The sequence below is a fragment of the Aotus nancymaae genome, unplaced genomic scaffold, assembly GCF_030222135.1.
Source record: "Aotus nancymaae isolate 86718 unplaced genomic scaffold, 86718_ANA_hifiasm-v0.15.2.pri h1tg000456l, whole genome shotgun sequence".
Classification (NCBI taxonomy): domain Eukaryota; kingdom Metazoa; phylum Chordata; class Mammalia; order Primates; family Aotidae; genus Aotus; species Aotus nancymaae.
Genome location: NW_026988871.1, coordinates 20,724 through 45,055, shown reverse-complemented (window position 1 = coordinate 45,055; position 24,332 = coordinate 20,724). Strand labels below are relative to the sequence as shown.

General features: G+C 42.4%; 1 protein-coding gene and 1 pseudogene across 1 annotated transcript; both read right to left on the bottom strand.

Annotated features, from left to right (window-relative positions):
* Positions 1–826: 826 nt before the first annotated feature.
* On the bottom strand, positions 827–2,520 carry LOC105720686 (ubiquitin carboxyl-terminal hydrolase 17-like protein 17). The gene has a single exon (XM_012457329.2). It carries the CDS (start codon positions 2,423–2,425, stop codon positions 827–829), a length of 1,599 nt encoding a protein of 532 aa, XP_012312752.2. The 5' UTR covers positions 2,426–2,520.
* A 6,758-nt stretch (positions 2,521–9,278) lies between these two features.
* Positions 9,279–11,668, bottom strand: LOC135273208 (beta-defensin 109-like; annotated as a pseudogene).
* Between the last annotated feature and the right edge of the window lie 12,664 nt (positions 11,669–24,332).

The window sequence follows — 24,332 nt, the reverse complement described above, 5'->3', positions numbered from 1 at the left end:
AAGTCTCCTTGCAAGACAGAGATCGAGCTTCAAAGATGCAGTTTTCACAGCTGGACACTTAACCCAGGGTCTTTCCTGATGCCATGTTTTACATACCAAATGGGATTTATTTGGGGGATTTCTCAGTTCATTTTAGTTTAACACACACACACTCCTTACTTCCAAATGACTTACACAGCAGTGGGAGAAGTTCCCATTTCAATTCATGTGAAATTGACACCATCAACAGGCACCCTCTGTCTGTCTGTCTGTCCCCAGCATTATGTGGGTTCTGCCAAGGCCACCAGTCCTAGGGTGCCTGAGGTCCATTGAAAAAGCAATGTAAAAACACCAAGTCGGGGTAAAAAGGAAGAACACCCTTCTTCCAAATGCATTCCTGTTTCCACTATTCAGCGTCAGAAGAATGCTCCACAGACGTTTCACCTTAGCAAAACGTCGGCTTCTCGTGCCTACCAACAACTAATGAAACACACCCCAAGACAAAATAGTAAATACTGTTTTCCTCATGTGCAAACCTCAATATAGAATATTCATAAATTCACACTAATGTCATCTACTATGAATGCAAACAGATAGTCCCTCCACAGTTTCAGAAGCGTCCTGACTTCAACACTCTGTATTTCCCGTATGTGGGCTCATCCTGAAATGCAGCCATCACTCTCCAGTTTTCTCTCTTGCATAGACATAAACTTGGGCTCCTTGTCCCTTGATGTAGGACTGACTGTATATGCTTGTGTGTGTGTGTGTGTGTGTGTGTGTGTGCGCGCGCGTGCATGTGCACGCGGGCCTGTGCCGGCCTGCATGTGGGTCGGCACCTGCACTGAGATCACTGGCATACAAGCAGAGCCCTCTTGCTGTGCTTGTTCTTCCCTTTGGATCTCCTGGCCCTCCCTTTCAGACAAGCGAGTGTGCCAGTGTTCATGGACTCGTGATCTGTCAGGTTCCCGGAGGAGTTGTTCAACAGGGAGCTTCGCTGTTCAGGATGATGGTTTTTCATCCCACTCTTGTATTTCGATTGATGAATCACAAGTACATTGGGAGGCAGTGTCCATTCGACGTTTCTGATGTTGAACTCTGGCTTGGTTTTGTTTTGTTCTTGGAGGAATTTCCAGTGGTCTAAGGTGCTTTCATCGGTGGCTCTTTCCTCCAAGTGCTCTTTCAAGTCAGGGACCTGGAGGCAGGGGTCGGTCTCAAGCTCTCCTTGGGTTGCTCCCCTGTGTGTGTCTTCAGCACCAAGCGCTCTTGGTTCCCTGCCTCTTGACACAGTCTCACTGTCTCTTTCCAATTCAGTCTTCTGGATGTAAAAGAGGACATAGGCCTGTTGATTCAGGGCAGAAGTAATGCCACAGGCAGTGACCTCGGCATCATCCATTTTATACCACTGGCCATCCCCAGCTCCTGCTTTGACATAAGAGAAGTAATGTCCATTGTGACAACTCCACCCAGTGTGGACCAGCACAGCATAAAGAACATAGAGAAGAGGTCCTGTGTCCTCCTGAGACATGTATGGCTGCATGTCAAGGCACTCAGGATATGGCACATTCTTGGCCAGTTTGTGGCCTGTGACATGGGAGAATCTCTTCAATACAAGAATGAGGACCTTGGGGGAAGTGTGTAGAGTTAACGTCTTGGAGGCCGGCACCTTCTGGAGACAAACACCACAATGATAGGCATTCTCTCCATTGAGTTCTTCAGGCTTCACCAGATGTTCCAAAGCTTGCTTTACACTCTGGGCTGCCTGGATATCCAGGGCGATGTCCAGGTAAGGGTCAAAGGTGTCTGAAATGCCATGGCAGTGGAGACACTTGATTTGAGATCTCCAGTAGCCTCCAAATATTTGGTGGATGAGGGTGGTGTCCTCAGAGTGATGATCTAGCTGCTTGTGGCCGGGAAGCCTTGTCTTTTTCATGGCATTTAGAGTGAACATGAGAAATTCATGGGCATCTTCCTGCCTGTGTCTATGGAAGCCAGCAGCCAATGCCTGTGAGGGCTGGATGACATGGCCAGGACGGTGGAGGGCCTGTGTCATGTGAGTTTGCATAGTGCACAGCATACAGCACTTCTGGTGATGACAAGTTTGAGAGTGCTCCCCAGACAGCATGTACTTGGCAAGGGGTGGTGTATATGTCAGGCACTGCAGGGAAGCATTCGCGTAGCAAGTATTTCCCATGTTCTGGAGCCCGGCCCCCACCGCAGCAGGTCTCCTGCTACTCAGAGGAAGTTTCTCCCTGGGAGCCAGCTGTTTTGCTGGCTCAGGAGTCAAATCATCAGAAAGGTGGACATGGGGCTCAGATGACAGTGATGACTTCTCAGGTAGAGACCTCGGCTTGAAGTCGGCAACAGCTGCAACTGGCCGAGAAGATGTGAGTTTTGGAAAGTCGTTGAAGTGCGACTTGCCTCCCAAGTGGAGTGAGTCGGCCTCCATGTTGCCAGGGGCAAGGATCGCCAGGGGCAAGGATCGCCAGGTTTCGCTGCTGGGACCACTCGCTACAAGACGCTTTCTCCTGCGAGAGAGCCTTCAACTGATGGGCTGCCTGGCTGCGCCAGCCCTTATATATCTAGCTCCCGCCCAGAGGGCTCATCACACCCACCCATCAGGTACCCGATCCACCAATCAAATATCAGCACTCAATCAAGCTATGGGCCTCAGGGCGTGTCCTCTTGCATTCCTCAGGGAATTCAGTGCGCACAACCCACAGTCTGAATTATAGAACACCTGAAGCAGATTTACTTAGGATGATGGGCAAATATAATAAGAGTGGAAGCAGGTTAGGATAGTGGCCACTCATTGGCCTTATTTTATGGAAAATAAATGCCAGAGAAGAATTTAGTACATATGAAACAGCATGTTTGTGTTCGTGTGTGTGTGTTGTATGTGTGTATTGTGTGTGTGTCCTGTGTGTGTATGCATTTGTGTGTGAGGTTCTCTGTGTGTTTGTGTCTGGGATGTGTGTGTGTTTGTGTGTTTATGTGTGTGTGTTTTGAAAATTCCTTTTAAGCATGTGCATTCAAGAAATTCAATTATCCTTTAGCAACTGAAGGACAAGAAGTTGAAACCACAGTACAGTAATCAACAAATAATTAAGGTGCATTCCTTACCTTAAGATAGTGAGATGGATGGAATCCAATAGACAGGAGCAAGGATCACCTGGTTTCTGCTGAGACCCACCCGCTGCAGCAAGATGCTTTCTCTTCTGACAGAGCCTTCAAATGATGTGCTATCTTGCTATGTCAGCCCTTACATACCTATCTTCTGCCTAGCGGGATCACCACACTGACCTATCAGGTACTGGATCCACCAATCAATTAACAGCACTCAATCAAGCTATGGGCCTCAGGGCGTGTCCTCTTGCATTCCTCAGGCAATTAAATGGATGCAGCCCACATAATGGATTATAGAACACCTGAAGCAGATTTACTTATCAGGATGATGGGCAAATATAATAAGCGTGGAACCAGGATGGGATGGTGGCCACACATTTGTTTTATTTCGTGGAAAACAATTTCAGGGAAGATTTCTGTACATATTGAACAGTATATATATTTTTTTGTCTGTGTGTGTGTCAGCCTGGACGTGTGTGTCTGTATGTGTGTCTGTGTGTTGAGAATTTTTGTAAGCATATGCATATGGGAGGTACGGTCATCCTTTCAGTGACTGAAGGACAAAATGTTAGAACTACAGTTTCTGATTTGAGTATACTCAACAAATTACCATAATTAACGCAGCATATTCTTTGCCTTAATTAAGAAAGCAAGATCTATGTAATCAAATAGACATTCCTTCGATAACCTTTCTATGCACGGCTAATTGATTCTCCATCAGGGTGCAATGACCTGGCAGTGGGGACAAGACAAGTCTTTGCATGAAATGGTCTTGTGGAAGCTAGATACTGAAATAATAAAGTATCAAGTGGGTCTACTGCCTTAATATGTCGAAACATGCACTGAAGATTGATGAAATTTTCAATGCACAAAGCAGACCGGGAAACACCTTCAAGAAAACATGCAATTACTGAGAGACTAACTGACGACATCCACGGAAGTTATGACTGCAAGTAAAGAGAAATGTTCTTTAAAGTTTATATTTAAGTGTTTCTGACATATGATGGCAATTTTAAAAAACACAAAATAATAAAAACTTGACCAATCCAAAGGTATGAAAATGAAAACTTTCGATGTATTATAGAATCGATGAAAGTTCAGACAGCATAACTCAGAGCATGGGAGATAATGTTTCAATGCATATCTGATAATGAATTAACATTCAATAGAGAGAAAATAAAAACTTCCAAAACTTGACAAAAGCAAACAACCAATATCACACACTGGAAAATTCTGGATGACCGTAGTGAGGCCCTGTCTGAAGAAGCAATAAACGATCAATTGTTCAGGATCTGAGATGTTGCTTCAATTTCTAGTTACTCATTGTGGTGTACCTGCAATTACCACATTTACTGTAAAATTTCATGCTGATGAATGTAGACCTGTCACCTAATATCAGAGGTACAGAATTTTGGTGTGTCTCCAGGCCCTTTGACATATCAGGAATGAAGATCCTGGCTCTATGGATTTTCTTAATATTTTTCAAGACAGTAAGAAACAGGCAGAATTTAAGCCATGCGATAAGATTTTGAGGTGTAAGGAAACAGCCCCTGGCTCAGGGCTCATGAAATTAGGATTATTTTTAGGAAGGATGGTGGAATGAGAAGAGTGAGACCTTTGGCACAGTGTCTTTCACTTGTCTTGTCTTGTGTCAGGTGTGCTCAATCAGGAGGCATCTCATTCCTGATGGACTGAGTCCTGGAAAAAGAAATGAACGCTGCCAAGACTGAACAGGGAGGAAGGAGCCACCGTTTTCGGGAGAAAGATCTCCAGAATCATGAGAAATCCAGATGCCATGGCTTCACACAAGACGCTGGAGTTTCTAATCTCTGGAGCCGGGACCTGGCCATCAGTGTCCTTTCATGCTCCTAACTGATTCCCAGGTGAGCCCAAAGGATAACGTGTCTGCAAGTTGCACTCATCGCACTGAAATTTGCACGTGTCACACAGAGACACTGTTAATATGCACATTTGGATGCTTGAGCAGGGTTGTACCCAAGAGTCTGTGTTTCTATGGAGCCCTGAGTTCTACCGTGGACATGTTTACTCTTGGGTAGGTAAACTTTGATCACTGTACCTAATGAGAAATTGATCTGTGATGATTCCAAATTGAAGCACCTGTTGGTTTTGTGCTATTTGGATGAATTCTGTTAATATTTAAATGGAAGGCCGGACATGGTGGCTCATTCCTGTAATTCCTGTACTTTGGGAGGCCAAGTCAGGTGGATCATCTGAGGTCAGGAGTTCAAGACCAGCCTGGCCAACATGGTGAAACTTTGTCTCTACTAAATATATATATTTTTAAAATTAGCTGTGTGTGGTGGTGAGCACCTGTAATCCCAGTGTCTCGGGAGGCTGAGGCAGGTGATTCACTGAGCTCAGGAGGCAGGGGTGGCAGTGAGCTGAGATTTTGCCACTGCACTCTAGTGTGGGTACCAAGAGCAAAGCTCTGTCTCAAAAAAAAAAATTTTAAAAGGAGTTTCTAGCCCCAGATTGCGCATGAAATGTAAGAAGCAAATACACAAAACAAAGGGGCCATTCTCCAAAATAATTCCCACTGAAACACCACCAAAGATAAATAAGTCTTATTACAGGGCAGGGATTGTGCTTAAAAGATGCAGCTTTCACAGCTGGACACTTGATTTCAGAATTTTCCCTAATGCCGTTTTTTACACACCATATACGATTTATTTCAGAACTGTCTTGCCCATGCTATCAGGCAAGTCTACTATGAGCACCGCCCTTGTCTGTCAGCATCTCCCAGGGTTTCTGCCTGGCTGCACCTTTTTGCTGTACGAGCTCAGATCCCCAACTTGGGCCGTTCACAACATTCACCACCATAGATATTTTGCCAGAAGACCACATCTAACCATGTGTGAGTTTCTGCATATAAACTCCCACCAGTGTGCACCCACACAAAGTATTCTCCCACTGTCACAGGCATGCACATTCACGGACCACACTGTGCTGTGAATGAGCATGGACCTGCTGCTACCACTTCAATGAAGAGCTTTTACTGGAACCTCCACTGGAGTTTTGTTGCTACAGACCAGGGGCATTTCAGCCCCTCCATCCCGTAGATGCTTAACTTGGACGGGCCAGATAACAAACTCTGGGAAACTACCAACTGTGTCCTCCTGTTCAGAGTGATGAGTTCCCCAGGTTCCATTTGGGTCCAAAGATGCCGTCCAGGAACCAGGGACTGGAGTCAAAAACCTTAGAAATCGACATGGTGTTCTATTCTGCTGCAGCTGAGCTGGCACTTCAACCATGTGACACAGATGTTCCCACTCTTCCTTCCCCTTCATAGGCAGAGGAGCCTCACCCTGTGGCCACCATCACCACAATTCCATGGGGAGCACTGCCAGGCTACTGCTGATGTTCAGTTAAGCCAAAGAGCTTTTCAGTCTGCTGAATGTTGCCAGGCCTGGGATGCACTTTTTCAGGGCAGTTGGCTCCCCTCTGGCCCAGGACATGTCCAGAAATGCCATCCATGAGTCTAGTCCTGAAATCAAGGATCCCGAGAGCCTGCTTCGTGCACTACCAGTCTGTGGCAGAGTTGTTACCTAAAGTGTACAACGAAGTCACCTTTACATTTCCCTCTGCTTTTCTCAAACAGAAGGATTCTCTATTCACAGCCACCACAGCTGGGAATGTGCTGGCTCTCAGCTGCAGTCAGCTGGTGTCCCCATGTTTCTGAGTCTCACCCAAGGCCCACAGAACACTACCTGGATACTGCTATTGGTTCTTCAGGGTCCATGGGCTTTTTAGTCAGTAGATTATAAACTCTGCCAGTACTGGGTCCTTTCTTTCAGGGCAGCAGGTTTCTTTTTGGCCCAGGAAGTGTCTAGAAGTGTCATCCAGGAGCAAGTGCCTGCAATGGGAACCCCATGACCTCATGACCCTGACCAGTGCCCTATCCTACTGTGGCTCAGCTGACCTCCAAGATGCAAGACAACATCCTTTTTACTCTTTCTTCTAATTTCCTCTAACAGACGGAAGGGGCATCTTTTGGAGCTGCAAGCTGTGCTGTCTGGGTTCCGGGAGAGGCAATGCAAGTACTCCTTTAGCTGTCCTGGCTGGTGTCTCAGTAGGTTGTGTGGCCACTCACCTCTGTGTACTGGCTCTGAGCACAGTACTACTGTGTCTGCAGTAGTGAATGAGATGGAAAATAAGTCTCCATTCTCCAAGACCTTTCTTGAGCATCAGGGCTGCCCGACTGTTGGGGTATAGCCACAGACTTTCCTTGCTGAGCCAAGCATGCACATGTTCCTCTGCTGGAAAACAAAATAAAAACTAACAACTTCCCACACTGGAACATTCTGGGACTCAAGACTATCTATACTATTTTGTCCCCAGGGTGCTTCCTTGATGTGGTGCACTTCCTCTTTCCTCGGAGTAGGAACCCCTGAAATCCAGATGACTGTGAATGCTGCTGTTCCTCTGGAACTAGCCACCCAGTGGGGCTGCCACACAGCAGGCTGGTGCTGGAGAACGTCTGCAATGGATCCAGTGATGTAATCTGTCCTCAAGTCTCCCAGCAGTGTGTATCAGCAGCTGATCACATCGGGGTGGCAGGTAGACCCTGAGAGATTCCTTGGTTATACATAGCCCTAGTGTGTTGAATTTCTCAAATGCTGGTTGTAGTAGTAATGAACTCATCACATGGACAGACTCAGGGCCTCCTGGTTAGCCAGAGTGATGTAGGCAATGGTAACAGCTGTGGCCACTCACAAATTTTCTCCTTCCTGGGTGCTGTTATTCTACTGCAGATGCGGTAATGGACTGTATCAGCTGGCCTTCAGCCAGAAGGTGGCACTTGTGAAAGACTGCCAGCTGTGGTAGTAGTGGTGAGATTTTGACTTGCCTTATGTTAACCATGGGAGGTACTCCAGTGTCTCAGGAAATGGGCGGAGCCATAGAGTTCCTAAAAGTTTCTTCTGTTACTTGTGTTAATCTACCAGGGTGGGTGGTTGAGCAAAGCCAGGTGGGAAGTGGATCAGGTAAGGTCATGCTCTGGCTCTCTCCATGTGGGAGAAGCTGTGGCTCCAGTGGGAATTGGAGGGCAGTTCTTGGGCCACTGGAATAATTTTCCAGAGAGGAGTGAAGTTGACTCTGCCTCTGCCTCTGTACAAGGAGAGTCCATACGAAGAATCGGGAGTAGCAGGTTGGCAATAAGTTCCATCCTTGGAACTCCCACACACTTGGCGAGGCAGGTCTCACACCCACAGTGTTCTATTGGGAGTAGCTAGCTAAGTTTCAGGATGTCTGCATTGAGAAGTCAAAACTGACGATCCATAAGCCTTTCCTATGGAGATAGCAATTGCAGCCTTCAGACCACACCCCTCCTGGTCCACCTGCAGAGCAGGGGCACCCAGCTCCTATGCTCGCTGCTGCAGCACACTACCCACTCACCCCTCAGTTCTGGCCTGGGGAGTTTGTCCCCACTCAAGATTATATCAAAAATTTCAGCTGGGAAGTTCTCTCAACCTGTGACCACCATCTGAGTTAGCTGGCAGATTTCTGGGAGGTCCTCTCTGAAGTAGAATCAGGAATGGCTTCCTTCCATTCTGCCAGAGACTGGCAGGGACTCAAAGCACATCCCAATGCCACTCTGCACATACTCCCTACTCTTCACTAAACCAGGTCCAGCGCTGGGTGGGGTTCAGGCCTTCCCCCATGGCCTGGTTTGATAGGTTTCCCAGCGGAACTGTATATCTTAGAGTCAGTTTACCCCCATCTAACACCCCAGGAACTTAAAATGTTCTGCTAGCTCATGGTGTAAGCTGCACCCTGCTGCTTCTTTCAAAGGGTCTGTGGCTTATTTCAATTTTCCTGTTAAGTTCCTGTGTTGTTTCTTGAAAGAAAGTTCACAGTGTGAATCTCTACACACCGTTTTATCTTTCCAAGCTTGAGACGCAGGCCAACAAAATGCATTCTATCCACTACCCTGGAAAACACAAGTAACAGTTTTCTCACTTTTAAAGGTTTGTTAAGATCTGTTAATGACTCAAAAAGGAATAGTACTTGGGTATATTTGAAATTAATGTTTACTCATTTGCACTGATAAGTCAAAATAGAAGATGGTTATCAAGATGGAAGTACTTAATATGTATATTTTAATATTCTTAGATGCAAAAACTTCACTTCTGTTGTATTTTAATTTTATGTCAATTTCATTTCAACTTAGGTTTAAGAGGTTCTTGAAAATCTGACATGATAAGTGGTGTTGGAATTGGCATTGAAATCCACCATACTCTACAGCACTTCATCTTCTTCAGCAGGCATGAATTTCATCTTCTATTACTTTGCAGATATCTCTTCTGCAAATACTACCCAAATTGAGACAATGACCTTCAGCAGGACCCAAACCACTTCTTACTGCAGAAAAGAAGATCCAGCAAGATAGTCCACAAAGAGAATGTAAATCCATAAACACTCTTAAGAAACAGAATGACTTTAGTATGAGCATTTTTATGTGGGAACTCTTACAATGGTTGCTGCTCATATGTCAGAGGCACATGCAGGTTAAGAGAAGTAGCAGTTCCCATCCTGGTTTGGCACAACAGTCATTGTATTTCTCGTGGAAAAGGGATGTGAGAGGGGATGGTACATCTTCATCCTTTTCTTTGGGTTTTCTGTTAGGAATGGCTGCTGCTTACCCCAGTGGCAAAAAATGCCAGTGTCCTCTGCCAGAACGGGTTATTGAGGGCCACAGTGGTTTCCACCTTGTGGCTGATACAGATAGTCTCTTTCTCCTTTTTTTGTTTCTAGCCAAAAAGATGTTTCTGGCATCTCAGGTATGCTGATTTCACCAGTTGTTTTTTCTATGTGGCTATTCTTTTGTTTGGTTCTCTCTCTCTGCCTCTCTCTGTCTCTGTCTGTCTCTCTCTCTCTCTCTCTCCCCACTGTGTTGCAATGGTTTCTTAAATGGTCCCTTGAACCCTCCCAGGGCTGTTTTGCTTTGTACATAGCTATATAATTTGGTGGTGATGTTTTGTTTCCTGTAGCAGAGTAGTATATATAATATACTGTTATATACTATAGTATATATAATATACTAATATACTTCATCAAGTTATTTAAATCTGCCTTTGAAAGGGGAGAATTGAAAATAATATTAGCAGTGAATCCCGGTAAACATTTAAAAAATAATGAGAAAAATATTGCCCTTACAAAGTCAAAATTTGTCTGAATACAACCCATATAGCAATTTCATTATAAACAGCACTATTAAAGTCAGAAGGAAAAGAATAATGCCCGCTGTCAATGCTGTGTTAATATAGTTCTCAAAGTTTTGGACAATGCCAAATGCTGTAAGAAGAGAAGTCAGGGGAGACTTGAGCCCACTGTTTTTTCTCTCCTTCTGTACCTCCCAAAATGCCGTCGGAATGATGTGATGTTTTGAAGAATCTATAGTAGTGCCCCAAATCATAGAACACCATCAATGCATCTGAATCTGAGATATGCCCAAAAGATACAAAATTGTTGTGATTAGAATGAAAGAAAGATTTAGGTTTTTGTCCATGACTGCAAGTTAGCTGCTCTCCAGTGACTACTGCTATAGAACAAATATATTTTAGAGGATCTCTTTGAAACATTTCTATTCTTGAAAATGGTTAGGCAAGTTCTTAAAATATCCCCTCTTTCAAACACAACAATAGTCTGTGAACTGGAGCTTGAGCTCTGGGCACTTTGTATTGGCTAGCTGATGGAAGCGGGTGAGGGTTTCCCGGAAGACATTCTGGGAAGATCTGCTATTATCAGCAACGCGAATGGGGGTATTACTGACTCTTGGGCCATCAGGAATGCTAGTTTATTAAGCCTGAAGCTCCTATATTGAGATAAAGCACTGAGTCAGTTTCACAGAAGAAGTTTGGATAATAGCATTCTCATTTTAGACCATAGAATAATGGCAGATTAAGGATGAGCAATGAATTCAGTATTAAAAATGATCAGGTAGGCAAGACACCATGAATAAAAGTTAGTAACATAAACAGCATATTTGGACCCTCAAAAACTAAATGTATTGAAATTTGTAATGTGGAGAAATAATTAGGCAGCTCTGTATCAATTAAATTGTTTAAAGAAACAATCTACTATTACAAAGCTGTAAAGTTCAGTCCTGTCATATCTAACTGCCTGCATATAAATTTTCATGCCCCACCAAGGTATCCCATTGAGGCCACATTCTGTTGTATCCTTACTTTGTATCTTGAGATGCCTTGGTGGGGCATGGAAATTAAATGTAGGCAGTTAGATTTGACAGGATTGAATTTCAGCAGCATCCATTATTATATCCATTCACTAGGTCAAAAGACATGGATGGAAACTTATCAACAGGTGCTACTGCTAAATGAGTCTCTTTTCTATTTTTCCCTATTATAATCCTAGTAAAGCTGTTAATATTAGATTCCTGAACCCACAGGACCGATTCTAGGATCTTGTCTGGCCAGGGACATAGCCTTCAAATCTGCAGAACTTTATGATAATCAGCTACCAACTTATCTGGGGATAAGAGAATCGAAAAAAGAAGGAGAATAAGGAGAAGCAAATGGAGTCTCATAGCTGAAGGGCCAGCATCAATGCGGGTTGAGCCTGGAGTCTCTGGGCATGGTGGGGCTGCACCTATTTATGATGTTCTCTGGGTCTGTCATTTGTTCTTGGTTAGCAGAACCTAACGAAAACAGAAACACTAAGTCTCCCACAGGAAATTTCCAGGGACACAAAAGTACATAAATGTGGTCATATCTCAATGGATGAGAAAGCAGATTAATATTATTTATTTCCCAAAGACTCAGGATGTCTTTCTTGTCAGCTGCTTTCTTTACTATTTCCTACATGCACAGGTAACGTCATCGATCCTACTTTATACATCTATTGTTTGCCAGGAAATATCGTAGGAACTAGAAGTGCATGAAGTACTTCATGATAAGATCACGGGAGAAAAAATGTTAAATGGGTTCATGCAGTAGCATACGTAAAAGACACAATAATCCAAAATAGATAATTGTTATATTAGAGTTCCCTTCACTGAAAGGGAGCGGATAAAAGAATGTTGGGAGAAGCTTCATAAAATGGATTATATAGAATGTGCTTGAAAAGAGTTTGGTGTTTTATTGTGTGTGGAAACAGCAATACAGGGAGTTCTTGTTCAAGGGTTAAAGCTGTATAAAGTTAGTCAATTGCAGAGATAGGCTCTGAAACATAGAATGGGATATTGTGTACTTAACAATTTGTTAAGAGGGTAGATCTTAGGGGTTCCGACAACAACGAAGGGACATAGGAAACTTTTTGGAGGATGTTGGTTGTGGTAACAAGAGTAATATATAAGTGCATACTTGCCAAGTTGTATCCACTCATTATGTACAGTTTGTGTATAACAATTTTACTCCTATATATCTGGAAGGAAGAATTTGGTATTTCATTTCATAGCAACATTAAGTTGAAAGCATATTTCAACCTCTTTTTAGATATTGTAACTTTTAAAAATCATTAGTTATTGTTTTAAATAAACACTTATTTTTCAAGTAAAGCTTGGCATTTAAAAAATTCAACAAACTGAAGAAAAGAAGGAAAATTACTTGGAATTCCACTACTGAAATTCAATAGCTAAAGATTTTGAAACATTTTTGCTAGCATAAGCAGCCTTTGTCATCTCTGCAGAATAGTCCCTATAGTAATTTAAAAATGTTAACCTAAATATAGCTATCTGAATAAAAGTCTACACCACTGAATGTTATTGTGAGCTTCCGCAGTGGTCCTCAGCTATCCTTCCTTCTTGTTGTTCATGCCCTTGCGTAACACCTCCTTCCGAGAGTAGGCTGGACTTAACTGCTTCTAGTCATTATAGTACAGCAGATGGGATAGGCTGTCACTTCATAATTCAGAACCATCTTGGGCATCTTTGCTCTCCTTGGCTTATTTAATCGCTCTAAGAAAAGTCAGTTGCCATGTTCTGAGCTACCTTATGGAAAGACCAATGCAGCGGGCTGGAGTGCTATGGCACAATTTTGGCTCACTGCAACCTCCTCTTCCTGGGTTCAAGCAATTCTTCTTCCTCAGCCTCCTGAGTACCTCGGACTACAGGTGCACACCACCACATCTGGCTAAATTTTTTCATATTTTTTTTTTTTAGTAGAGATGGGGTTTCACCATGTTGGCCAGGATGGTCTAGATCTCCTGACCTCGTGATCCACCCACCTCAGCCTCCCAAAGTGCTGAGATTACAGGTATGAGCCACTGCACCCAGCCTCATTTGTAATTTCTTTGACAGATTTTAAGTAACCTAGAGAAATATTTCATGATGAAATATAAAGATAAGTTTGAGACTAGGAGTATGAATTCAGTCAGATGCATTTGGGCAATCAGATCTGATGCTAATCACTTCAGAAGTTAGTCACTGAAAAAGAGAAGCAAAAACGAGAGAAACCATATGAAAATAAAAATGTTCTGCATAGAAGTCTTAGATTAGAAAACATTGGGTTCTTATTATTACAGCCAGGTTCACAGAAACTCTGATGCTTTTTGGTTGATTGCTGGTGAGAATGTTCCATGGTGGCTCTAGCGGTAGCCTGAGAAAGGCCGAGCTGCCCTCCAGGGAATCACTCAGATGCCCCAAGGTGTCTGTTGGGAAGCACCTGGGACAGCACTTTTTATACAGAGGACACCCCCACCCTGCCCCCAGTCCTAGGTGGCCAGAGCACGTCTGAAAACTGTAGTCACAGCCATTCCTTGGAAAAATGTTTTGAAGCACAATGGCCAGCAAGCCTGGGTCACCCCTGTTGTGTGTGAAAATCATGCAGATGTCAGTGGCAGCTGCTCTGCTGCTCAGCCCTGGGCCTGGGTGGGTTCACGTCCCATCTTATTCAATCACGAGATGATTCTAACATCTAAATAAACCTCCTCTTTTTATATGGAATAAAAATGTTAACAATGATGCTGGAGTGTCTAGAAATCATGTTCATATGCTACATTCTTAGGCATTTAAGGCACAGAGTTACATGGGCTCAGACCATGTAAGAAAATGTAAAGCAATGATTGCTGTCACAAAGAGCACCTATAATGTCAAAACCTTCCACTTCACCACAGGTAAAGGACAAGGTCATGACAACTGCCTGCGGGCCTGGCTGTCTCCTCACTCACACTGCTCAGGTGCATTTTACACCTGGCTTTTCCTCACACTTTCCAGTCCTGTTCTACCATTAGGGTCTTTGCACTGGTTCTTCTTTCAAGAACTCTAGATTTTTGTATGTCTGACTCATTTGCTTCCTTTCATTATTTGTTTGAATGTCATGTACTCTTCAAACTATCACTGACATGTTATTTAAAAATTTAACCTTAAAATACATTATCTTTATTATTCTATCTTTGTCTATTTTTATTGTTGGTGTATATTGCCTTTTTCTTCCATCTAGACTGTATCCTTCAATGAAAGCATGAATTTTGATACATTGGGTTTGCTGATGTATACCCAGTGTCTATAACAGCACCTTAAAGATAGAAAGTACATAATAAATGTTGGTTGAATGACTAAATCATTAATAAACAAGTCTCTTGTCAATAAAACAAACTAAAAAAGCATGCCTACAGACTATAGAAAATAGCCTCAAAAGGGCAAATCTAAGAGTTATTTGCCTTAAAGAGGAGGTAGAGAGACAAATGGGATGAAAAGTTTATTCAAAGTAATAACAGAAACCTTCCCAAACCTAGAGAATATATCAATATTCAAATACAAGAAGGTTATAGAACACCAGGCAGATTTAACCCAAATAAGACTACCTCAAGATATTTCATACTCAAACTCCCAGAAATCAAGGACAAAGAGAAGATTCAGCTAGGTGTGGTGGCTCATGTCTGTAATCCAGCACTTTGGGAGGCTGAAGAGGGAAGATCTCTTGAGCTTAGGATTTTGAAACCAGCCTAGGCAACAGAGTGAAAATGCAAAAAAAATTGGCTGTGTGTGGTGGTGGGCGCCTGTAGTTCCAGCTACTCTGGAGGCTAAGAGGAGGACTACTTGAGCCCAGGAGGTCAAGGCTGCAGTGAGCTGAGATCGTGCCACTGTACTTCAGCCTGGGTGACAGAGTGAGACCCTATCTCAAAATAAACAAAAATAAATTTTTAAAAAAGGACCCTAAAACCAGAAAGAGGGATAAACAAATACCATACAGTTGAGCTCCAATATATCCTGGCCTGCCTGGATTCATCACTTGCTGTCTAAAGAGCCCTCGGTCCCGAATGATGAGTGGCAGTAACCATGCAGTGCAGGTAGTGGGCCTTGGGTAAGACTGAGATTTACTGACTTCAGGTGTGACCTGAAGCACATTCACAGTTGTGCTGCCTGTAGAGGATAACGCCTTCTGCTTGGGAAGTGGTTTTTTTTTTTCCTTTTGTCTCCTTTGACTGTGTACTTTCAAATAGCCTGTCTTCAAGATGACTAATTTATTCTGCTTGATCAATTCTGCTGGTAAAAGACTTTAATATTTAACTATGTCAATTGCATTTTTCAACTCCAGAATTTCTTTTTCATTGTTTTTAGTTATTTCAATGTTCTTGTTAAATTTACCTGATAGGATTCTGAATTCCTTTCCTGTGCTGTCATAGATTTGTTTGGGTTTTCTCAACACAGCAATTTTTATTTATCTGTTTGAAAGGGTATATATCTCTGTCTTTTCAGAATTAGTCCCTGGTGCCTTATGTAGTTCATTCCATATTTTGCTTTTGAGGTCTAGTAACGGCTAGTAAACTGGCCTAATTAATTCACATTTAGAGGTAGCATAAAGAGGGTTTCAAGCACTTGAAACACCACTGATTTCATTTCATCCGAGAGTTGCTATGGACAACTAACGGACTATGAGGCCGCAGGTCTCTCAGGCAATAGGTCTTCTAGATTTCCAATGAGACCCTCTTTTCTGGACATAGGTGATTTTGCTCTTGCTTTGAGTCAGACACTCTACTTTTACCAAAGCTTACACAAAATTTATCTTGTTACATGGTAGAGCTTGGCTCATGAAAAAAGAGAATGGTAAAGAGGAGGATAGCAATCCTCAAGGCTGAAGAAACAAGAAACTTTGACTTTATTTCCTGGAGGCAGCGAAAACTTCCATCTGTGGCTCTCTAGCACAAGTGGAATGTCTTTGTTTGGATAATAAGTGTCCTTCCGTACCTCATTAGGGATATTCACAGACAGAGATGTACTACGCACGCAAAATCAGCTTCCTGTGATGACTACGAGTCCATGTTTTATTGGACACTCAGTTCATCACAATGATGTGGGTGCACAATTTTGACCAGAAAACCTTGTTAAACGGGAACATAAGCTACAAATGTTTTGGCAAAAGATGAAGGTTTATGAACAAACAACCATTTCTATTAAGTTGCAATTAGTTAGGCCATGTTGGGAAACCATTTGGTTTAGTTAATGACTAGACATTTTGTTAGTGAACACTTCCCAGACTTTACTAGCCCCATTAAGAATCATCCCCTTTGCTCCTGGTCTGAAGTCCCACAGTGCTTTGTTATGGCGCAGTGCCTGCTGCATTGTATGTCAGATTAGTGAATGTATGTTTGCCTCCTCCTCTACTGTGTGAGCTTCTTGCTTCCCAGGACAAGTCTATACTCCTCAGAGCTGAGGAGGGAGTTGAATTATGTGGTCATTTATTCTCCAATCCCTTCATCAAGTGAAGAAAAACAGAACAGTGAAATGCCACTGCCCATGGAAGCAGGAGGTCTGGATTTGAGTTCTAAATCTCTAAATCTGTGCTAACTGGAGGTATGGATATAGTCAGAAAAATTTTCTTCCTTAAATCTTGATAGCACCTATGTAGGTCCAGATCTGTTGAATCTAGATAAGGGGATTCTCAATAATTACTGTGCATAAAATCAACTGAAAGAGTTGTTTTGCAATGCAGATCCTTAGCCCCATACTATGAAATTTTTGTTTTATAAGTTGATCAAGAATTTTTATCAGACAATGTAAATTTCCTTGCCTACACCAGCTTACAAAAATATTGAATAATATTAGTAGCAGAATCTTTCAACAAAGTAACTATACATAGCTATTAAACCACTTTGTTTCACTGCTTTTTATACTCTCATATTTATCACCATTGTCTTCATCATCATCATCATCACCATCATCACACATTGTTGAACACTCATCATGGACCATTTGGCATAAACATTGTTCCTGTTCATAAGGAGTATGTATTCTCTATATGTTTATAAAATTAATGCCTGAACAAAGTTGCCTAAACAAGGCAAAAGTTGATTTTTTTCCCACCTAAAATTAATCTGTAGTTATACCATTCAGGGCTAGTACAGATGCTTTCCAATGTCACTAGGATGCAAGTCCCTTCCAGCTCTCTGCTCTGCTATACTTTAGAAATGGCCCTAATCTGGCTGCTAAATTCCCACCTATTATTTCTGAATTCTAGACAGCAGGGAGAAAAAAGTCATGAGGGAAGGGCAAAGGAACATCTACGCTTCCTTTATAAATTTTTTAACCAACCCTCCTTAAAAAACACTTTGTTGAGATATGATTACATTTAAAAAGCTGTACCTATTTAATGTATATATCTCAGTGAGTTTGAGGTTAAGGATACATTGTGAAAGCATCACTACCATCAAAATTATAAACATATTCTTCACCTCCCAAAGTTCTCCCTCCCATTATAATTATTATTTTTATTGGTAAGAACAATTAACATAAAATTAACAGTCATTATATTTTAACTATGCAATACAGTATTCACAGCTATAAGCACTATGCTTTGAATTAGACCTCCTGAAATTATTTATGTGGTATATCTAAAACTTTGTACTATAAACACACCTACTTATGTACCTGCACAACAGCTCCTGGCAACCTCCAATCTACTCTCTGCTTCTGAGTTTGTTTGTTTTATATTTCAAATACAAGTGAAATCATACAGCATTTTCTATTCTGTGTTTAGCTTATTTCATGTGACTTCATGCCCTTGAGATCCATTGATATTGTCACAAATGACAGGGGGGTATTATGTTTATATAATACTGAATAATATTCCATTGTGCAGATATATATAATATATATATAAATGTTAATAAATGTATATATAATACATAATATATATATAATATACATGTAAAACATGCATTCATCCATCCATGAATGGATAACCTGTATATTTTCTTCATATATCTTGACTATTGTGAACAGTGCTGAAAGGAACATAGGAGTGCAGATATCTCTTTCACATACTGATTTCAAATACTTCATATATATAAGTGGGATTGCTAGAACAAAGTGGTATTTTTATTATTAATCTTTGAGAAAGCTCCATACTATTTTCCAAGGTGGCCATACTAATTTACATCCCCACTGCCAGGGTACAAAGGTTCCCTTTTCTCCACATCCTTACCAACACTTGTTATCATCCATCTTTTCTATAGTAGCTATTCTAACAGGTGTCAGGTGATATTTCATGGAAGTTTTCATTTGCATTCCTGTGATGACTAGAGATGGTAAGAAATTTATGGATATATGTTGTCCATTTGCATCTCCTCTTTTGAGAAATGCCTGCTCACATCTCTTTGTTCATTTATAAATTTTTAATTTTTATTTTAGACACAGAGGATACATGTGCAGGTTTGTTCCATGGATTTATTGCGTGATGCTGAGGCTTACAGTATGAATGACTTCATCACCCACATAGCGAACGTAGTACCCAATGGGTAGTTTTTCAGGCCTTGCACCCATCCCTCCTCCTCCCTCCAAAAATCTTCAGTGTCTGTTGTTTCCATATGAGTGAGAGGTAAACAACGTATAACCCAATGTTTAGCTCACACTTATAAATGAGAATATATAACGTTTGGCTTTCTACTCCTGTGCACCACACCGCACTGGCTAATTTTTGTATTTTTGGTAAAGGCAAAGTAGTTTCACCACGCTGCCCAGGCTGGTCTTGAACTCCTAAGCTCATGTGATCCACCCACCTCACAAAGTGCTGGCGTAACAGGTGTGAGCCGTCGCACCTGGTTTTCTGAACTATTTTTTTTTTTTTTTTTAGCTTATATTAGGTTTGTCTGTTCTAGAATTTCGTATAAATTTATATTGTGGGACACTTTTTAGCTTAGCTTTCCCCACTCAGGGTTGGAAAGATTATATTGCTCCATGGCATTGATTAATAGAGTTGATTATTCCCCTTTTTTGGTAAATATTACTCTATAATATGCATATAATTTATCAATTTCCTGTTGATAGACATTTGAGTTGTTCCCACGTTTCAGCTACTGCTAATAGAACTCAAGGATACATTTTTATATGAAAAAAATTCAAATCCAATATTGTGTCAGAGTTATATTTTTGTTGTCTTGAAAACCCAATTCCACTGAACAGCATGTGTCTCCAGAATCAAGGTTTCGTATATGTGTGGTCTGGGTGTGTCCCTGGAATGTAGCCCTTATTAGGTTTATTAAGCATTTTCCTATATAAATTGAAATCAAGTAGAAGATGCATTTTTCCACAGTAGGAGAAACAGTTTAGAACTTTGCAGAAATAGCAACTTGCTGCTTGCCTGTGCAACCTGCCTCAAAAGATACAAATCCTCTAACTTTTGCTTTCTGATGACTTGTCCAAACAATCAGATGTGAACTGACCTTATTCCCTTACAATGCTACAAGTCGATCTTCTGCACCTGGCCTAATATAGTATAAAACTGATGGATATACATTTCTTTTGATTTCATACTTTCTATTTAAAACTATTCTCTTGGCTGGGGCGCTGTGGCTCATGCCTGTAATCCCAGCACTTTGGAAGGCTAAGGTGGGTGGATCACTTGAGGCCAGGAGTTCAAGACCAGCCTGGCCAACATGGTGAAAGCTGTCTTTACGAAAAATACAAAAATTTTCCCGGCATGGTGGCACATGCTTGTAATCCCAGCTGCTTGGGAGGCTGAGACAGGAGAATTGCTTGAACTCAGGAGGCAGAGGTTGCAGTGAGCTGAGATCCTGCCTCTGCACTCCAGCCTGGGTGGCAGAATTAAACTCCATCTCGAAAAAATCAATAACAAATCTATACTTTTCTTTTGGTTCATTATTAGAATGTAGGAGACAACAAGGCAGAGCTATTGGGGGTGTTAGTGTGTATCTGTAGCACTTAGAATAGTGCCTAGCCCATCACTTGTGTTGAGAATTCATAGAACCTTCTTAATATCACTTTTCTGCCTTCTAGTTCTGAATTTACAGAAAGAAAAAGACAGGTTAGCAAATACAGGTATCAGTTATTTCTATTGACAGATCATTTGGAGAACAAGTTTTTGGGTGTGGGAGAACAAAGGTCTCTAACTCTCCACTCCAAAAAAAATTTTGCTAATACAAAAATCAGCCATACAGACTGGTGCACACCTGTAATCCCAGCTACTTAGGAGGGTGAGGTGGGAAAATAATGAACCCAGGAGGCAGAGATTGCAGTGAGTCAAGAGTGCCCTACTGCACTCCAGCCCCGGGAACAGAGAAAGACTCTGTCTGAAAGAAAAAAAATTTAACCTTATAGCACATAATCTTGCTGTCATCTCATTTAAAATTGAATGGTACATTTGGATTGAATTCTTATGACTACAGAGACATTTGCTTCTGGCTTAAAATCACTGGTTTCAGGAGGTAACTCCACCAGAGGGCATCGTAAGGATTGCATAGTGCCTGAGGTCATCTTGGTCATTTCCCAAATAATTCCTGGCAATTCTGTTAGGTCTTGAACTTCACTTACTTCTTACATGTTTAATAAAAAGAAGTTCAAAATGTTACCATGGCTGTTGAATTCCCACAGGCTTGTCTCCTCTTTAAAATTCATCACATGGTTTGTATTCTTTTGCAAATATAATACATAAGTTTGGAGGTGGATACTTTCAGCCATTAAGTTTAAAAGCATCGCTACATGGGTCGGGTATGGTGACTCATGCCTGTAATCCCAGCACTTTGGGTGGCTGAGGTGGGCAGATCATGAGGTCAGGAGATGGAGACCATCCTTGGCAACATGGTGAAACCCCCGTCTCTACTAAAAATACAAAAATTAACTGGGCATGGTGGCATGCACCTGTAGTTCTAGCTACTCAGGAGGCTGAGGCAGGAGAGTCTTTTGAACCAGGTACTCAGAGGTTGCGGTGAGCCAAAATTGCACCACTGCACTCCAGCCTGGCAACAGAGTGAGACTCCATCTCAAAAAAAAAAAAAGAAGAAGAAGAAAGTTCTGCTACATGGACATCCATTGTTCAGGCATCTCTGCCATAACAGCTGAGGAATGGTCAAGAATGCCTGCTCATTTCTTTAACTCCAATTTTGTGTCGTGCCCCTTGGTCTCCTGCCATACCATAAATTGTATTATTCATAAAATGGACCCTTTATCTATAATTATTTCCTCTCAGTATGCTACATCCTTTCAGCATTTAAACATAGAGTGTCTCCCAACCTCAAATTTGGATTTTTGAAAAACCAGAAAACCCAAAACATTTTTGGAGACCTTTTATTTCCAGCTGTTTTCATCTCCTCTCCTTTTGAATACAAGTTGAGGGTAAAGTCCATTTGTTAGCATTTCTCCTCAACTCACAACAGCCTCTTCCCACTCCAATATGATTTTTGTCCCCACGAGTTAATGTGCTTAATTCTTGCTGGCAGTGGTAATGTTCTAATAGAAAAAACCATGAGATGGCATCAGACTTTACCTTATTTTCTAGCTCAGCTGAATTTGATTCCTGTCTGATAAGGAAACGCTATTTTCCCTAGAAACCTTTCACTTTTGTCACAGGTTTGGTTCCCAGGCAGCTGGATGTAGATGAAGTTTAGTGTGCAGGATGTTTATTAGGAAGTGATGTCAGGATCCACCTCTGTGGAAAGGATTGGAGGGAAGCCTTATATGCAAAGTGACAAGTCTAACGGCAATGCAGCCCGACATTGTCAGCTGGTCTCACAGACAGAGCTGCACAGCTAAGAAGGCCTCCCCTATTTCTCCCAATTGAAGCACATGGCGAAGCCTAGGCACCCCTTGCCACCATTGATAATTGTGTGCTTGCCACTTCTGGAGGGTGAGACTTTGAAGAAGGTGGCTTTCTGCAGCTGGAGAAAACCTTAAATGTGCTGACAAAGTTTTCCAAAGAGACAGAGAATGGCATCTGCCATGGATGTCGCCCCTCTCCAAAGAGGAAGCAACAGGGTAATGGCCTCCAATAGCTCTGTACACAGACAGGTGGACCTCCTGTGAGCTAAGAAGAGCAGATGGCAGACACGCAGCCAGGCAGTAGAGGTAACACAGTGTGGGAAGATAAACACCTGTCATAGTGGTGCTTCTTTGAATTAGGTGTGACATGAGCCTTGCATCCCTTGCACCGACCCCTTCCCTGTTATCCTGCTGTCCTACCTCATGAAGGTGGGTGGGGGCTGGTGGGCAGTCCCAGGACCAGGTACACTTCACTTTACCTGCAGTGTTCCCACATGAGTTCCAAGGCAACCCATGTGGTCATTCATGAACTGTGTGTTTTCCTCATACTGCTCATCTTTGCCTTTGAGGAACACATTTCATTTGACTCTGAGTACGAACAACTCCTGTGTTCCTGTATCTGTACATCATCCTTCACGTAGGGGAGTCTTTAATCTCTAATACCTTTGTTTTATTTTACTATCAATAAAATAATAATATTATCATTATTACCTTGATTATTGATACTCAATTATTTTTATCAATGGAGTTAATATGAATTGTTCTTTTGTGGCTACTTACACCACGATAAAGATAATTTATTAGTTCAGGAAGAACCTGCGTTCTGAAGGTGAATAGAAGATCCCACTATACGTGTGCAGACACATGCCTTCCTGCTGGACCTGTTAGTGCCTCCTGACCCTAAGGAACCTCCTGAATGATCCAAGACTCCACCAAGGCAGGTGTCCGCTTGTGCATGCCTGAGAGCACCCAGGATGAAGTGAGGTGCTGAAAAATGGCATGACTTCCCGCCTGATCCCAAAAAGCTTACAGGTGAACTGGATGCCACAGAAAGAGGAGTGGCAAAACAGAGGCAATAAAACTATTTCTAATTCTATTAAGAAACCCAGGAACCACACTTGTTGCCATTAAGTGGGAGAGCAAGAGCCTGTGATGGGATCTTAGTCCTGCCTGAGATTCCACAGATGTTTCTATGTGACTTCAGATTTGATTTGCATTCATTCATTATTCATGATTCAGGTAGGAACACCTGCTTACAGCCCCACCCCCCACCCCGAGCTGTCCTCTGAGCTCTCGGATTACATCGTTTCCTTCCATGCTCTTTGGTCATTTTGGTGAAGGTCCCTTTTGCTGTCAGGGCAGCAGAGAGTTTGTCTTATTGATTCTGGATACTGACACTTTCCAGGTGATCTAGATAATCAAGATAACCATGCTCCAAGGCAAGGAAAAGGGAACAGCCTTTTGGTCTTTCTCAGAAAATCCCTCTCAGTTCAGAGGCCTCCTAATGTGGAATCCTGGTCAGAGTTGTTCCCAGCTCAGAGGATGGAGACAGCCTGTGCATGATGGGATGTCTTTGCCTCATTCTTTCAGTGATCCTGAACCTCACGTACTCTCAGGATCATGTGGGGAGTGACTGAAAGGCCCGGGGCTCAGGCATCCGAAAAGACGGGATATATCTTTGACCTTGGAAGTACATCCCAGATCTGGGAATGTACTTCAGTTTTACAGGGGTCTATTTGGCAAATGAAACTGTGCCTAGTTCTCGTGTGTACACCTGGAAGCGGCTTCATGGGGACCATCACAATTATCAATGCACACTTAGCATCACTGTGAGCCAATTTCGGGCTTGGGGGTACAAGTAGTACTCACCATGTCTGCAACGTGTGTGATTCACTTGGCGCAATTTGACTTGCTGCGGGTGTTGGCAGAGTGGGGCGGAGATTTTCCGGCTCCTGGGGAATTTTAGGAAGTCAAAGGACTGCCAAGGACTGCCGTCCTCTAAGGCAGCTCTGTCTTGGAGAAACAGTCTTGTCAAAGGTTTGGATTGCTAACTAAGTCAAGAACTGTGAAAGCTCCTGGAAAATTTGAGGGAGACGCGGTCGTACTTGTTGGGGGTCAGGGATCCGCACGCTCCTGCTCCTGACTCACCGCACGCACCTGATCCTGCTCCCGACTCACTTGTTCCTCTCGCTGAGGAACAAGTCCACCAGGAAGCCACGCAGCAGCCATGGCTTTTAAGGATACCAGAAAAACACCTGTG

What these genes read in the sequence shown, in the direction of transcription:
- LOC105720686 (XM_012457329.2), bottom strand. Translation starts at nt 2,425, where the DNA reads ATGGAGGCCGACTCACTCCACTTGGGAGGCAAGTCGCACTTCAACGAC.